Genomic DNA, 16,637 nt, shown 5'->3' with positions numbered 1-16,637 from the left:
TTTTTAATATGAATATAAATTTTTAAATTTATTTCAAATTAAATAGGATTGAGAAAATAAATAAATTTAATATATAAATAATTAATTTGTAAATAATATCAGTAAATTTTTATCTTGATTTAGTTACACATAGTAACAACTTATTTTTTTATTTTTTAATTTAAACTTATTTATTTTATACATTCTACATATATTAAATAATTTAAAATATTTTATTTTTATAATTTATTTTTAATTATTGATAGTAAATTTATAATTTTAAAAATAAAAATATATTTTTTTACTCAATAGAAAAGCGGCTGAACAGGCATTGCAGTGCTTGTTGAACCGCTGGTAATTATAAAAAAGTTGCCAATAAGTATGAAGTTACGGAAAATTGTAATATGATAAATTTGATTTTCAATTATTTTATTTAGAGTAAAGTATCATTTTTGTTCACTTGGAGTAAGTTCTAAAATTGTTGCTAACATTTAAATAGTCCTATTTAAGTCTTTAAAATTTTAAAATTGGCTCAATGTTGTCATGCCGTTAGAGATCTATTGACAAAATTGACGGTGGGACAAAATTGATATGATTTTGAAACGTTAGGGACTCAAATAGACGAAAACGTTGGGGGGACAAAAATGATACTTTTAAGCATATCAATTTGGTAATATCAATTTTTTAGAATACATAGTTATTCAATTATCTTTTAACCATATCTAAGTAAATTAAACTTAATCACATTACTTTTATTCTAAATAAATTTATTTTTTTTATAATTTTAATCCTAAAGATTTTTATTCATCATGAAATATTTGTAGAATAACTAATAAATAAATTTGCAAAAAATAAAAAAATGATACATATACAATAAAATATAAATTGTATATTTTATCTCTAACGTATCGAAATTTTTTAATGTTTAAGAGTAAAAAACTTTGAAAGTAAAATTATAAAAATTAAATTTATTTAGAATGAAAGTAATGTGATTAAATATAATTTAAAATAATTGAATAACTACGTACCGTAAAAAAATAATATTAAAATTTATTTTTATGTATTATTTTTGTTCCTAATATTTTCATCCTATTTACATTTCTAATGTTTTAAAATCATCTCATTTTTGTTCTGTCTTAATTTTATTAATAGATCTACAAAGTCGGAATAATATTAACCAACATTAAAGACTTAGGTGTGTTTAGCAACTACGTTTAAAGAGGAAAAGCGCTCGTTACAGCTTCGTGAAAACTTCAATTTTTTGGCTAATTTTCTTTTCTATAAATTCAAAAGTGATTTTGTTCACAAAACCACATTTATAAGAAGCAATAATTTCTAACTTTTCCGTTGCACTAACGAACTTTTAGCCACTACATTTAACATTTATTTTTCTTTTACCAATTTTATCATTTATACGTATTATTGCAAATTCTTATTATTTCTCTCTATGTAAGCTTTTTTTATTATTTATATTTTTTATTTGACATTATATATATTTTTATAGTTGTAATTTTTGTGTATTATATTTATTATTATCTTTTTATAATAGAATTTATTGATCCCATTAGGTAAAATAAATTAAACAAAAAATTAACCATAAATAATAATAATAGTTAAAAATTATAGCGTACTAAAAAAGAATACTAAGAGTACTAAAATATACTATATAAAAAATATATAAGGAAAGAGTATAAAAAAATAATATTATAATTGAATATCATGTCCTTTTAAGTAATTATCTATTTAACTAATATTATCCAAATAATATTTATTTTATCAAAATCAATTTTAGTATAAAATTGCCAAACATAAATCATGTTGACACAAACTTACTTCTACCCAAAATTAATTCTATAAAATCACTTTTATTCAAACTCTAATTTGACAAACCATAATTCAAACACACATTTAAATAGAATGTTAGAAAACTTTTAGAACTTAGAACTTTTTATTTTTAATATTGGAATGGTAGTGATATTTTTTTAAAAAGTGGATTGTTGGGATGTTATTCTCAAACGTGGAATGGATTAACTAGAAAAGCAGAAATTAGACCATTCGATTTATTAGAGGTATAGGAATTGGACCGTCCGATTTCTAGAGGTACTGACCGTCCGATTTGTGTTAAAAAATTTAAAAATTTGAAGTATAAAAATCGACCCATACTTTCCACAGTTTTAAAAAAGTAGAAACTCAGGTGCAGTCGACTTCATGTGAAACTGATAAACGAGGGTTGTTAAATGATTTGACTGATTTGACTAAATTTTTATCTAACAGCTCTCACAACAATCAACTTTAAGTGAAGTCGCCTGCACATAAGATTTCACCTTTTAAAAAACACAAAAAATTACAATATTAAAATATATCACCACTTTTACTTCGATATAAAAAAAATTTAGCCTAGAACTTATTGCAAACCTCACTCTTTAATTTAAGTAACTTGCCATTTTCCTTTTTAGTTACTACATATTTTGGAAGAACGGAATAATAGGTAAAGGTCATGTATAGTAATAATACACAATCACAGTTCACAACTCACACGTCATAAAAAAGTTAAAAACTAAAAGAAAATAAACGGAGAGGGAGAGAGGGAAAGGATCAGAGGAGTAAGAGGTAAGTTAGAAATCAGAGGGAGGAAAAACAGAGGGGTCGGGTAAGAAGAAGAGAGATGTCACCGGCGATTAAGAAAAAGACTTCGCCGGTGAAAGAGAAAGAGATGGTGGCAGAGTCTTAGATCACTGGCGAGGAGTAAAGAAGAGCTCGCCGGTGATGGTGACGGTGGCGACCCAGAGGACGATGGTGAGAAGAAAGAAGAGGTGACGAAGAAGAAGGCAGATTTTCTGCTGTTTTTGGCAAACAGAAGAGATGAAGAACAAGAAATCAGAGACGACGCCGGCTGTGCATGCAAGCTTCTGGTCACATAGTAAATTTTATTTTATTTTATTTTCTTAAACTCAGTACATCTTTTATTTATTATTTATTTTTATTTTTCAGAAAGAGAAAGAGATGATGGTGATGGCCGTTGAAGCGGCTAAGAAGAAGAAGAATGGCAGCGGTGAGTGGTGCTAAGAGCAAAAAGTCAGATGAGTGAGAAAAGGGCCGTGGTGCTGCTGCATGCAGAAAAAGCGTTCGGTAAAGACAGATCGGAACAGAAGGTAGTGGTGAACAGTTTTAGGTATTTTTGTTTCTGGATTTAGTGTGTAATGTATATGGTTGTGTTTGGCTGAAATTGTGGATTTTAAATTGGGTGCGTGGATCTGAAATTTTTTATGGTTTGGGTGGTTTTGCTGTTTGATTGGTTTTGGTTCGCGTATGGACTATGAACAATGCCGATGATGATGCAGATTTTCTTTTTTTTCTGTTTTTTGTTTTTTTTTTTTAACAACAGTCAAACAAACCAGTGATTTTTTTTGTACAAATTAAACACTAAATATATCTTAAGTACAAAACTGAAATTAAAAAATTCAAATTTTGTGAGTAAAGGTATTACTCTCTTTAGAAAATTATTTTTCAAAAACCATTTTCAGTTAATTTAAAAAATAAAGGTATTACTCTCTTTAGAAAATTATTTTTCAAAAACCAATTTTAATAAATTACTTATGAATCATAAAAAAATTTTTCAAACCTAATTTTATATTTGTCTTATAAAAATGATCTCGTATTTAATATTTTTTATTCTGATATAAGATTTGATTTGGTTGATTTAGGATAAACAAAAAATATAAATAAAGTGATTTTAATTTATCATAAAAAAAATATGAGTACGTATGATTTGATTATAGAAAAGAGAGTATTTTGTTGTAAAAAGAAGATGAATACATTAAAAAAGAAACATGTGTATTTTCTTTTTTTTTTTTGTCTGAATTTGAAATATTTTAAATTGTTTTTTGTTTAAAATATTTATTAGGAAAAAAATAATTTTTAAAAATGATTAGTTAATAATAAATCAAATGGGCATGTAAAATTATGTATCAATATTAGATGCCCTTGTGCATACTTCATAATCCAAAATACCAAATTCTCTTGTGCTTCATAAATACTTCTAGAATTTCATGAAAAATAGCACTTAGCATGTAAAATTATGTATCAAATACCTATAGTACTGCAGAAATACTTCTACAATTTCATGAAAAATGACGTGTGTCTTATAAGAACACGTGTCAGTGTCTGATGCAGGTATATGTGAATGTGTCACATCCCAGCTATCCCTATCTTTGAGCAGTCGGTGGTTGTTGCGTCACATCCATCATCAGTATGTATAGTCCAGTCATGTATTCTGAGCCTTTTTATACAGTGGTTTGCATATGTTGTTATGGAGGAGGCGATAATAATGTACTCATCCGAGGGAAAAGTGTACAATCTGTCATCAAACACAGAAAGCATGCACGGAGAAGAATTGGTTCAATCAAAAGAACATGAAAAGATCAATGACTTGCAAGAGAGAAGATATATGAAATACGGGTAAAATCTCATGTTCATTTAGTTTGTATATTTTTGTCTCAGTTCTTTTGTTGAAACTTTAGGTTTCTCTGCAGATGTCAACATTATCGGAGAAGATGTCGTATTAGGGCCCCCTGCTGCAATGAGATTTTTCACTGTCGCCATTGTCATAATGAGGCAAAGGTCGGTTCATCTTCCTTTTTTTCAAGTTTTAATTCTGAGACATTTATATTTCTTTCCTGTTCCTCAAGTTGCCTTGTATCTGAAAAATTTAGGTGGTGTTCGTTAGACTAATTTGAGAAGTATATTTGTGGAGAAAGTGTAGAAGTGAATATCAATTGATTCAAACTACAACTTTTGGGAAACAATCAATTTCCTTTTAGTAGCAGATTGCAATACTTGGGACTTTCAAATCATTATTTTTAATTCTTTATGTTGTGGCAATCCATTTTTTTCTCTTTAATTGGAACTTATTTTATCATCTATGTTTCTCCCCAGGATGATATCAAGATTGATCCAAAGCTTAGACATGACCTTTCCCGTCATCAAATTAAACAGGTATGCTTATTTATTTGAACACTGATCATTTGAGTATCACAAAAATTTTGTGCTCCTTCTCCCTTCTGTTATTTCACATGTTAATCAATTCGATTGAATATTTTTGAATTGTTTTCCAGGTGATATGTTTACTTTGCGGGACTGAACAAGAGGTAAGTCTTGTTTAATTATAAGGGAAGATCATGCTATTAACACAGATTATGATAAAGCTTTATTTTTTTTTAGTAAGAGAAATACGAATACCTTTATGCATGCGAGCATGGACGGAAGGAATTTGGTACGGGAGGAGTCAAAATTAAAATATTATCTAATCAAATATAATATTATATATTTATAATATATATCATCATAATATTTATTTTATTAAAAAAATACTAATAAAGACTTGTTATATAAAAAAGTTATCTTAGTTCTTATAATTTATTTTTATTTTGGATTCGACAAAATATAAAAATATCTATTTTTTTAGTCTATATTGTTGAGTATTATTGCGATAGTAAGTTATATTTTTATGCTTTATATTATAAAAAGATACTATAAAATAATATAAATAAGTTTTTCTAATAACTTTGTTATATACATTTAAAACATATTCATGAATAAAATATATAAAATATAATTGTTTTAATGAATTTACTTAGTATGTTATAATTTTAATATTATGAGAAAAATAAATAAATTTTAAAATAATTTACTTTCATGTATATAGTATAATATATTAAAATTTTTTTAGTTATTATAAATAAAGTATTTTTATATGATAATAGGTGTAAAAATTAAGTGAAAAATATTTAAAAAGAGAAAAAAAAGTTTAAATATTTAAAGATTTGGAAATTTATTTAATCAAAAAGTGATTGACAATAATATTTTTCTCAATTTAAGGAGGATTACTTGTTTTTGAGTTTAATAATTTAATTATGTAAGTAATACTCTATTTTTCAAATAAAATTATATAATATATAATAACTTTATATAAAAATTAACTTTGTTAAAAAAAGTTGGGAGGGCCCTTTTGATCCGTTCCTGCATGCGAGTAAGCACAAGTGTTCATAGCCATAGAAGAAAGAAAAAGCTGCATAGTTAAAAGGAATCCTGAAGCTAATCACTTCATGAAGGCCCTTTAACATGTTTTGTGCAGAGTTGTTAGTATTCTTTTTGAGGTGTTTGAAACTATTCAATTATTCATATATTCAGAGACAATCATCTATTAAAAGTTCTTGCCTTTTGTAAGTTAGAATCCTGCCATGAACTAAGTTTATTCTTGTGTTGACTCCTGCTGATTCCAGGTTCAGCAAAACTGCATTAGTTGTGGAGTTTGTATGGGGAAGTACTTTTGCGGGATATGCAAGCTTTTTGATGACGATGTGAGTATTTCGTTCCGGAGCTGACAATCCCTTTTAACATCCAAGTTAATGACTCTTTCGAAAAATCGACACATAAAATGTACGAGATGATAATATTATTTATTTTATCTGCTGCAGGTATCTAAGAAACAATACCATTGCGGCGGCTGTGGAATTTGCAGGTATGAATTAGTAGAGCATTTTCCTTGTGCATGTTCTTCAAAAAGCATTGTATGCACTTTTAGGGTACTTTTCTTCGTTAGTTATTGAATGATTCTGAAATGTTTCAATACAGAACTGGAGGATCTGAAAATTTCTTCCACTGCGACAAGTGTGGTAAGTCAATGATATTACATTTTCATGCTTTCCTTTAAAGTAGCAACACTGTTGTCTTAATTTTTGACCCTTAAGCTTCTTTTCAAACTATGATTCTAACAACACTTCTTTTCTTCCAAGGTTGTTGCCAGTCTACTCTGCTGAAAAATAGTCACGCTTGTGTGGAGAAGGCAATGCATCATGATTGTCCTGTTTGTTTTGAGGTTAAATTTTGTCTTTGTTAATTTTGTAATGCGCTCCTATTGGTCTATTAAAAGAGTTAATAATCAAAATGGTCCACATGCTTGTCAATTTGGTTCTCAAAAGATCAAACGTCTCGAATTAGTCCTTTGCTAATTAAATTTTTGTCGAAATATGATTATGCCGCTTGTCATCATCTAATTGATGGAAGGCTCAATCATATTCACAATTATATCCGAGGAGACATTTGATCTTTCAATCACTAAATTTTGACGCACACTTCTCAAGAACTATTTTGACTATTAACCCGTCTATTAAAATTTGATATTTTCTTCCCGGAAGTCGATCAATATACATTTATTCCCCCACTGGGTGCTAACACATGTTTACCAACAAAATGTGATGGTTTTGCAGTATTTGTTCGAATCGATGGATGAAATCGCTGTCTTGCCATGTGGACATACAATCCATATCAACTGTATGAATGAAATGAGAAAGCATTTACAGTGAGTATTGTATTGAAAGTTGGAACTCGTTTATTAGTATCTGCTCTCTTAAGTCTTATTATCGCAAAACATTGGTTCGGATACTTGCGTTTATTTATTTATTTATTTATTTATTGTTTTAAACATCTCAGGTATGCATGCCCTCTTTGCTCAAAGTCAGTTTGTGATATGTCAAAGGTTTGGGAGAAGTTTGACTTGGAGATTGCTGCTACACCAATGCCTGAACAATATCAAAATAAAATGGTTAGTTTTCTCTGTATTTTCTATGCCTCTAATGAAGGAATTGGAGAAATTTGATGTTTTGCGATGATCCTCTAAAGTAAACTAACACAATTTCTCCAATTTTATGTTCTCTGATGCTCCTCTAAAGTTAACGGGTATGGTAATTGTGCTCAACCGATCATTGTCATTGTGAGGAGCAATTGTGACAGCCCTATTTCATGTATTTTTATTATTAGTTTTTTAAAAAGTAAACTAACAAAAATACTCACTAAAGATTTAATAGCTGGCAAAATATCTTTGAAAAATTTAAATGACAAAATACCCTCAAAAGATTTGAAAACGGAAGAAGATTTAAATATATAAGTACATCGACATGAAGTAAATTCGGTTGTGTTTACTTCGTAATGGGCCACACCTTTTTAAATCTTGAGTGTATTTTTGCTGTTGTTATTTTTTGGGATATTTTTTGGTGAAAGTTTTTGGAGGGCATTTTTGGTAGTTTGCTCTATTTAAGAAAAAAACTAGATCAATTTTAAAGCTTGCCAAAACCTTTATGCATGTTTTTGAAGTTGTGGAGAAATTTTCAACAAAAAAACTTTGATATAGATGACATAGATAACAAGAGGATGTGATGTGTCTCGCTTTAGGATTAGGATTAATCATATTACAAAAGATCATATAAAACTATTTAGAATATTTCTAAAAGTTCTTACGATTCCATGATTACCCAGATAAACTTTAGTGTGTCATAAAAAGCCTAGTAGATTTGGATCCTCTAAATTTTAAATTTTACTTTAGAGGGTAAAGTATGATCTCTTACCATTTATTTCATAGGTGGGATTAAGAGAAAATACGAGAGAAAAATCATTTAAGGAAGAGAGATCACACTTTACTCTCTAAAATGAAAATTCAAAATGTAGAGGATCCAAATTCCTATTTTTTGGCCATATTAAAATTAGAAAGCTTGATATGTATGTGACTAGAATGACATTTCTACTAACCTAGTATCTCTGCAATAACATTTTATAAATACTTAGAATTTCGTTATAGTTCCATGACTATGTTAATTTAGTAGTTAAGATTTTGTGTGTATTTTTCCCTTCTGATTATGAGGGACAACTAATAATCGTTTTTTCTGTCCTTTTATTTTTCTTATTTCAAACAGGTTTGGATCCTTTGCAATGATTGTGGTAGAAGTGGTAACGTAAAGTACCATGTTATTGCTCAAAAGTGCTTGAATTGCAACTCCTACAACACAAGACAAACTTGAGGCTGAAGAGAAAAGTGGGCGTTGTTACATTTACTCTTATGCTTTGTGAAGGAAGTAGTGGCAACCCCATGTTTAATTGGAACAACAACTTGAACATGAAATGAACATGGCGTTAAAACCTAGTTGGATCGGCACATGTTCAACTTTGTCGTGTTGGGTTAACCAATTGCAATTACCCTTTTAAGTGTGTTTTTAGGTGTGATATGTGAAGTAATGTGAACTTCTATGATTAGCTTTATGGTTGTGGAATTTTACTAGGAACTATCTTATCTTATTATATCCGTTTAGTAGATCTGAATGTCTGTCTAGTTTGGATTATTATAAATATGTAACATATATATATATGTTGTGTTTCACGAATATCTTGCGAGTTTCATATGAAATTCTGCTGTGCTTTTTACCAATATCTCTAGATTTTCATGAGAAATGGTATGTGGGATGTAAAATTATGTGTCAAATTCTTTTACACATCCTTAAGATAAGAAAGAACTCTAGGGTGCCAAGAAAAATTAGAGGGGAAGGAACAAAAGGTCAGGAGGCACAAAATGCAATAATATTAAATTTCATTCAGAATCAAAATTCTTTATCTATTTATTTATAGAGGAGTGTTAGGAGCAGTAAATTTTATAACTTATAGCCATTAATTAGTATAAGATTGTTTATTTTTCTTTTGCTTTTTAAGTGTTAGTCAGATTTAAATAAAATGGTTGGTTCTATAGACTTTCTTTTCTTTATATTATAATTATTTTAAATTTTAAAACTTATTTTACTAACAGCGTTTATGATTATTTAAAATAATTTTCAGTTAATTTAAAAAATGAAGGTATAACCCTCTTTAGAAAATTATTTTTCAAAAACCAATTTTAATAAATTACTTATGAATAATAAAAAAAATTTCACATAATTTGATATTTGTTTTATAAAAGTTATCTCGTATTTAATATAAGATTTGATCAAGTTGATTTAGGATAAACAAAAAAATATAAGTAAAGTGATTGTAATTTATTTTAAAAAAAAAATGAGTACGAATGATTTGATTATAAAAAAAAGAGTATTTTGTTGTAAAAAGAAGATGAATACATTAAAAAAGAAACGTGTGTATTTTTTTTTTTGTCTGAATTTAAAATATTTTATATTATTTTTTTAAATATTTATTAGAAAAAATAATTTTTAAAAATGATCAGTTAATAATAAATCAAATGGGCATGAAAAACTATATGTCAATATCGGATGCCTCTGTGCATATTGCGTAATCCAAAATATCAAATTCTGTTGTGCTTTAAAAATACCTCTAGAATTTCATGAGAAATAACATATGGTATGTAAAATTAAAATTGTGTCTAATATTAGATATTTTGGTGCATATTGTATAATTCAAAATATTTGTGCTTCAGAGATATTTTTATAATTTCATGTAAAATTACGTATCTTATAAGAATATATGTGTCAGTGTCAGATACAGGTATCTTTGTGTGTGTCACATTTTGGGTATCTCTATTTTTATGTACAGTCGGTTGTGTCATGGAAGACGCCATAATAATATATTCTGAGTCGTCACCGTTTAAGCAATAACATGAAATATAGAGTACAATCTTAGAAAGAAGTATACAAATTATGTGTCAAAAGCTTTTACACATCCTTAAGATAAGAGAAAGAACTCTAGGGTGCCAAGAAAAATTAGAAGGGAAGGAACAAAAGGGTGAGGAGGCACAAAATGCAATGAGACTGTCATTATGTTTTCGGTAAGATCAACCCACCATGCATTTAGCTTGTCTTTGGTGTGTTTTTCCTCTCCAATGTTCCCTTGGGCACTGGCTGTAGTGATTGGGATATTGATCAATTATTTTCTATATCACCATATGGTATCTGGTAACAAGATTTTCTGTTGTTTACTCTTTTCTTTTTTACTTTTCTTTTTCTCAAATTCGTAGTTGATAACGTGGCTTCCTAGATATTCTTTGATTACATGCTGCTGATATTTTTTACAATTTTTGTTGGACAGATTGAATTTTTGCATGAAAATCTACGAAGTTTTCTTGTCTATTATTCTGTGTACATGGAGCAAACCCCTGCAAACTATTTTTGCATTTGTTACATGTTTATATATACTAACGGCTTTACATGTACAAAATTTATACTAAACAATAAATTTTTAAGAGAAAATAATTATATATAGAAAAAGAAATCTTGGAGCAATAGTTGAGTTACATTTCTTCCACTGCGACAAGTGAGGCAAGTCAATTGTTTTACATTTTCTTGCTTTTCCTTAAAGTAGCAACACTGTTGTCTTAATTCTTGACCCTTAAGATTCGTTACCAACTATCATCCTAACAACATTTTTTTTCTTCCAAGGTTGTTGCTACTCAACTCTGCTGAAAAGTATTCACGCTTGTGTGGAGAAGGCAATGCATCATGATTGTATGTCCTATGTTGTTTTGAGGTGAAATTTTGTCTGTTAATTTTGTAATGTGCTCCTATTGGTTTATAGTCGAAATGGTCCACATGTTTGTCAATTTGGTCCTGGAAATAACAAATGCCTCAAATTTATTAATTTGATATTTTCAATTTTTAATATTTAATTTATTTTTAATTTTTTTGGATGATAGCAAGAGATAAGATTAGTGGTGATGGTATTAGCAAGAAGAGACTATAAAAAGAAAGAGTAAAAATATAAAAACAAAAATAAATTTTTAAAAATAAAATTGAGTGCTCTCGCACTAAACGCTAGGTTGGATGTTCAGTGCCAAAAATGGCACAAATTTCAAGGCAATTCTCTATTTGGGTGGCGCTAAACGTCAGGTTGGGAGTTTAGCGCCAATAAACACAAATTTTGAAAAACATTTACGTCGATATAGGCGCTAAACGCGAACCTGGGCGTTTAGTGCCAGCATGCACGTATCCCAGGACAAGACCCCTGCCTCGCAGGGTGCCAAACGCCAGCTAGAAATGGCATAAAAAGTGGAGTTGCTTCTGTTTGCTTGGCGCTAAATGCCAAGAGCGGCGTTTAGCGCCCAAGATGGCACAATTTTCAAAAAGCATTCTGTTTGGCCAGCGCTAAACGCGGACCTGGGCATTTAACACCAGCCCTCGTTTTCCAAAAAAAAAATTATTAATAATAATTTTTCTTACCCTTATATCAGTCCCTTCTTCTTTTGCAATATTTTAATTTTTTCTTTGTTTTTGCTCATTCGTGGATTTGTTATGTCCCTCCCATTTTCAGTTTCTCTTTGCTTGAGGATAATCAAACTTTTAAGTTTGGTGTTGTCAAGTGCGCTCTCTGTTTTATCATTAATGGCACTAAAAAGAAGTGAATCATCTTCACGGATCACAGCTTGAGGAGAGAGACAACCACCATGACAATTGAGGTGGTTAAGCTTCCTTTCCTTCTATTTTCTCTCTCCATTCTTACTTTGTTAGTTCCCATGTTATGTTAATTTATTTTCTACCCTTGCATGATCTTTAGTGTTTTCATTCTATTTAATTTATTATTTTAGTATTTTATTTTTAGTAGAAAAAGTTGTCTCATGTATTATTTATTGAGCTTGAATCTAAAAAAATGAGAAAAAAAAGAAGTGATATAATGCTTGAAAACTCGAGTTTATATATTCTGAGTTGCTTTATTTATCTTGATGTCGAGGTATTTATCTGTGGTTCTGAATGTATGAATAGAAATGGTGCATATTTGATATTGAAGTTAAGGTTGTTGATTCTTGAAGTACAGAAATTAAGAGAAGTATTATGAATTCTCTAAATTAAACAAAAAATTGATTTTTGAAGCAAAATAAACAGCAAAAAGTAAATAAAAATCAAGGTTCAAGACTCTGAGCATCAATGGCTAGGAAGGTCAAATATGATTAAGAGCTCAAGGAGTTATTTTCCTAGCCATATGCTTGTAGTGTGAATGTGTCAAGTAATCCTTGAGACAGAGTACTAAGAGTCGAGACCAAGTGCAAATACAGAGTATGTCAAAGGCTCTTAACACCACTGACTAGGAGAAATAAAAGAAAAATCAGAACTCAGAGTTTTTCAGTTAAGTGCTTGTGGTGTTTTTGTGTCAAGTAAAGCTTGAGACAAAACATTTAAGAGTTACGGCTAGGCTCAAGGTGCAAAGCACCAAGGAAAAGAAATAAGAAAACGTTGTGTTCAAGGTTTAATCAAAGGTCAAAGAGGAAGAGAATCGATAATATCATCCAAGTTCTAGTCATAAAGGACGTTGATATTTCTGAATTTCAAAGGATAGTGAGATGCCGAAACTATTTAGGATCACAGTGTCAATAACCCCACTCAGTAATGGGACAGGAGCTTAAGTGAAAACTCAATTTTTCGACAACTTCACTTCTCAGTTCTATATTGTTTTTAGTTACTTGAGGACAAGTAACAGTTCAAGTTTGGTGTTGTGATGTGTGAGCATCTTTTCTTTATTTTCTATTTATTTTAGATATGAATTTATTGAGTTTTAATTAGATTTTAGTGTTTGAAACCTATTTGGATGTTATTTTGAGTTGCTTCAGTGTTTTGATTATTTCAAGTGAAATTTGGATAAGTTTGACAAAGTTTGTGCTGAAGAAAAGAGAAGAATTCGGATTCTGTTGAGCTGGCGCTATGGCGTTTAGCGGCCGTATACTTTGAAATGTGTGCAACCATCTTGTGAATTTGGCGCTAAATAGCGCCAGGTGCCTCATAACGTGTGCGAGCTCACTGCCTCAAAGGTTTGGCGTTTAGCGCCAAGAAGACAACAAGGTTGGTGAACTCTCTGCCTCGAACGACGCTAAACGCTGAGCCTAGCATTTAGCGCCATGAAGAAAGAATTGAATTGAAGCTTTCTGCCATTTGGGGCGCTAAACACCCACTCTAGCGTTTAGTGCCAATGATGCGGCAACCTTACCCAAAAGAGCATCTTTAGTTAGATTTGGTTTTTAATTATTATATTTTATTTTATTTTGGTTATTTTTATTTACAAACCAAATATTTTAGGTTTAGAATTATTATTTTATTTTAATTTCAAATCAAATTAGGTTAGATATAAAAAGGAAAAGATTTAGCCCTTCGGGCTCTATCTTCTCTCTTATGCACTTCATTCTATAGTTTATACTTTTAAAATCCTAGTTTTTTTCTCAGAGTCGTGAGCAACTAAATCTCCCCTGTTAAGGTTAGGAGCTCTGTTTATTCGATGGATTGATACTATTGTTATTCTACTTTTAATTAATGTATTGATTTCAATTCAAGGATTTGTCTTTGTTCTTCATCTAAGGGACTAAGGTATATCGGAAGATAACCCTTTTTCTATTTGAGTTCTTATTAAATCTTAGAAAAGTAATTTACTTGAACACAAGCTTGAAAACAATTCCTCCTAAATTGCTAATTACTTGGACTTAACAAGATACGTGACATATAATCTTCTTATATTCGGGTAATTAGAATTTTTGTGGCAAATAAACTATAATTGAACTTAACCCGTTAATCCGACATTAAGTGACCAAGGAATTGGGGGTTGATTAGGTTAGAGGAAATTATATCACTAAGAAATTAGGGTTTAATCAATCAAAGTTTGCCATGAATTGAATATTGCATGATTAAAGTAGGTGGCAAGAAATATAAATCCGAAAAAATAAATAACTCTGAAACCTTAACTATTTTCTCACATATTCTTCACACCAATTTCACTGCCTACCTTCTAATTCTCTGAATTTACTGTTTAATGCAATTAAACCCCCTAAAACATCATTTTCTGCTTGTCTGATTAAGTGAATCATTTAACTATTGTTACTTGGTCCATCAATCCTCGTGGGATCGACCCTCACTTACCTGAGGTATTACTTGGTATGACCCGTTGCATTTGTCGGTTAGTTTGTGGACTTCAAATTCCGCACCAAGCTGTCACTGATATTCTGGATATCTTGGTAAGCAGATTTGAGTTTGAAGCATCCATCCGATGTGAGAGCCCACGTAATCTGGTCTTTATCTTTCCAAGGGGATGGCGTGGGTATCGCAACAATCTTGCTGACTTCGTCATCCGGGAGCCATTCTTTGATTTTGTCAGCATCCCAATCCCCTGAAACAGAGAGAAAATCTATAAGGTTACTAGAATAATCAATGCTTCTATTGCTTACCTGATTAACATGCATATCCAAACTCCCTAAATTAGGGACCCAATTATATTTCCAGAAGTTGATGTGTTCGCCATTGCCAACCCGCCAAATGGTGTTTTTAGTGACATTCTCCAATTAGCGCGTACTCCTTTCCAAAGGTTCGAGTTGCTTTGCTTTCTTTCTACCCAAGGAATAGTATCATCACCTCCACCATATTTGGATTGCAATATCCTTGACCATAGGGCATCTTTCTTCTCAATAAGCCCCAGCTAACATTCATCATGAAAGCCTTATTAAGAGCGTGTATATGGCAAACACCCAAGCCCCTATTTTTCTTTTGTAGACTCACTTTCTTCCAACTTAACAAGTGGATCTTCTTTCTTTATTCAGTTTCTTTGTGCAAACACCCAAGCCCCTATTTTTCTTTTGTAGACCCACTTTCTTCCAACTTAACAAGTGGATCTTCTTTCTTTATTCAGTTTCTTCCCAAAAAATTTTTTGCATTTACAGTCAATGAAATTACAACTAGTAATAAGAAGTAAGGCAATTTGCATAGTACATAAAGGAATAAAAGAAATGACAGAATTCACCTGGGTATTTTTTCTTGCCAAGAAAAGAGAGGATGCCTTTCAGGAGTTAAGCCTGGTGTTGAGTTTGCTGAAGATTTCATCAAAAGTGTTATTTGAGACCTTTGAATGATGAAGAGGAACCTCAATTTATTTCTAACTTCCAGACCCCGATCCCCACTAAGATGAGCTTTGAAGAGAAGTAAAAAATTTGCATCAAATTCACATCTTAAATCTTTGATAAGAGTGGGAAAAGACTTAGAACCAGCACCTCTTTAATTCCAACTGATAATACATAAGACCAAAAAAAGAGAGGAAGGTTACGAAAAACCTGAAATTCATTATTAGGCATTCGTCATTTGCTTCAGACAGCTGCAGTCCCGGAAAGAGCTTCCCTCTTTATTCTTGCTCACTGGTGAGACCATCATATGAACATCAGGAGGTCTGCCTTGTTGGCTATTAACTGCCTTCTCCTTCATACCACTCGAAGAGAAGCTTGCTCCTAACCGTTGAGTGGAGAGATCTGTTTTCACAATAGGATGCTCCAACACCTTACTAGACTCCTTTGTCACCAAGAAGGCATCATTATTTTCTTGTTGTAACCAACGCATACTATCCAACATCACCATTTCCAAAGCTTCCATATCCAAGTTCCTACTACGCGATCTGGGAGGAAGAGATGCATCGGGAGCTTTAAGAATATTAGCTACTTGTTTTCCATAATTTTTGGCCAATGCTATGGTGCTGAACAAAAAAATTTCAGCAAGTGCGGAAGATGCGTGGCCTCTTAAAACGCTTGACGCCTGGCAGTGTGGTGTTAACACGCGCAGACAAGGACTCAGAAGGGACAGAAATTGTTGGGGAGTGAGTTAATTAGAGAGGTTAGATTATAAGTTAATAAAGGTGAGTAATATGTTGGGCTTTTTGGTAATGCTGGAGGTTGCATTTTTGGTAGCCAAAGGTTATATGTAGTACTATTGATGAATATGAAAAAAGTTACGAGAAGTTTTAATTTGTTGGTTAAAATAGCTCTTATATGCAGGAATTGACAAAAAAAAATGTTTATAATTCCATACTAAAACAAGTATGTATTTTAAGAATATAAAATTATATGATAAGAATTTATTATCTATTATATTCTATTATGTTAT

The 16,637-nt window shown here is 30.6% G+C and overlaps 1 protein-coding gene and 1 long non-coding RNA gene across 6 annotated transcripts; one reads left to right on the top strand and one right to left on the bottom strand.

Annotated features, from left to right (window-relative positions):
* Nucleotides 1-2,547: 2,547 nt before the first annotated feature.
* LOC112707808 (probable E3 ubiquitin-protein ligase RZFP34) lies at nt 2,548-9,191 on the top strand. 4 transcript variants are annotated; one of them, XM_072201498.1, is made up of 13 exons: nt 2,548-2,880; nt 2,971-3,131; nt 4,141-4,437; nt 4,512-4,599; nt 4,915-4,974; nt 5,094-5,126; nt 6,261-6,338; nt 6,456-6,499; nt 6,613-6,653; nt 6,774-6,856; nt 7,248-7,339; nt 7,471-7,582; nt 8,727-9,191. In XM_072201498.1, exons 3-13 carry the CDS (start codon nt 4,163-4,165, stop codon nt 8,829-8,831), a joined length of 1,011 nt encoding a protein of 336 aa, XP_072057599.1. In that variant the 5' UTR covers nt 2,548-2,880; nt 2,971-3,131; nt 4,141-4,162; the 3' UTR covers nt 8,832-9,191. The 4 variants fall into 4 exon arrangements, with proteins under 4 accessions (XP_072057599.1, XP_029144464.1, XP_072057598.1 ...); XM_029288631.2 differs by having other exon boundaries at nt 2,548-2,891; nt 4,153-4,437; XM_072201497.1 differs by having other exon boundaries at nt 2,548-2,891.
* A 1,648-nt stretch (nt 9,192-10,839) lies between these two features.
* Nucleotides 10,840-16,349, bottom strand: LOC112707807 (uncharacterized). 2 transcript variants are annotated; one of them, XR_011864898.1, is made up of 4 exons: nt 15,818-16,340; nt 15,511-15,676; nt 14,637-14,883; nt 10,840-11,351 (listed from the first exon to the last, which is right to left on the bottom strand). It is a non-coding gene; the product is annotated as an uncharacterized lncRNA (long non-coding RNA). The 2 variants fall into 2 exon arrangements; XR_003156140.3 differs by lacking the exon at nt 10,840-11,351 and having other exon boundaries at nt 14,364-14,883; nt 15,818-16,349.
* Nucleotides 16,350-16,637: the final 288 nt, after the last annotated feature.

The sequence above is a fragment of the Arachis hypogaea genome, chromosome 8 (genome assembly GCF_003086295.3).
Source record: "Arachis hypogaea cultivar Tifrunner chromosome 8, arahy.Tifrunner.gnm2.J5K5, whole genome shotgun sequence".
Classification (NCBI taxonomy): domain Eukaryota; kingdom Viridiplantae; phylum Streptophyta; class Magnoliopsida; order Fabales; family Fabaceae; genus Arachis; species Arachis hypogaea.
Note: the sequence above shows the minus strand (reverse complement) of the source record. Positions and strands in the feature narration are given on the sequence as shown.

What these genes read in the sequence shown, in the direction of transcription:
- LOC112707808 (XM_072201498.1), top strand. Translation starts at nt 4,163, where the DNA reads ATGTGTCACATCCCAGCTATCCCTATCTTTGAGCAGTCGGTGGTTGTT. An exon ending in GGCGGCTGTGGAATTTGCAG is followed by an intron (nt 6,500 to 6,612) that starts GTATGAATTAGT and finishes GTTTCAATACAG; the next exon opens with AACTGGAGGATCTGAAAATT. An exon ending in GAAATGAGAAAGCATTTACA is followed by an intron (nt 7,340 to 7,470) that starts GTGAGTATTGTA and finishes TAAACATCTCAG; the next exon opens with GTATGCATGCCCTCTTTGCT.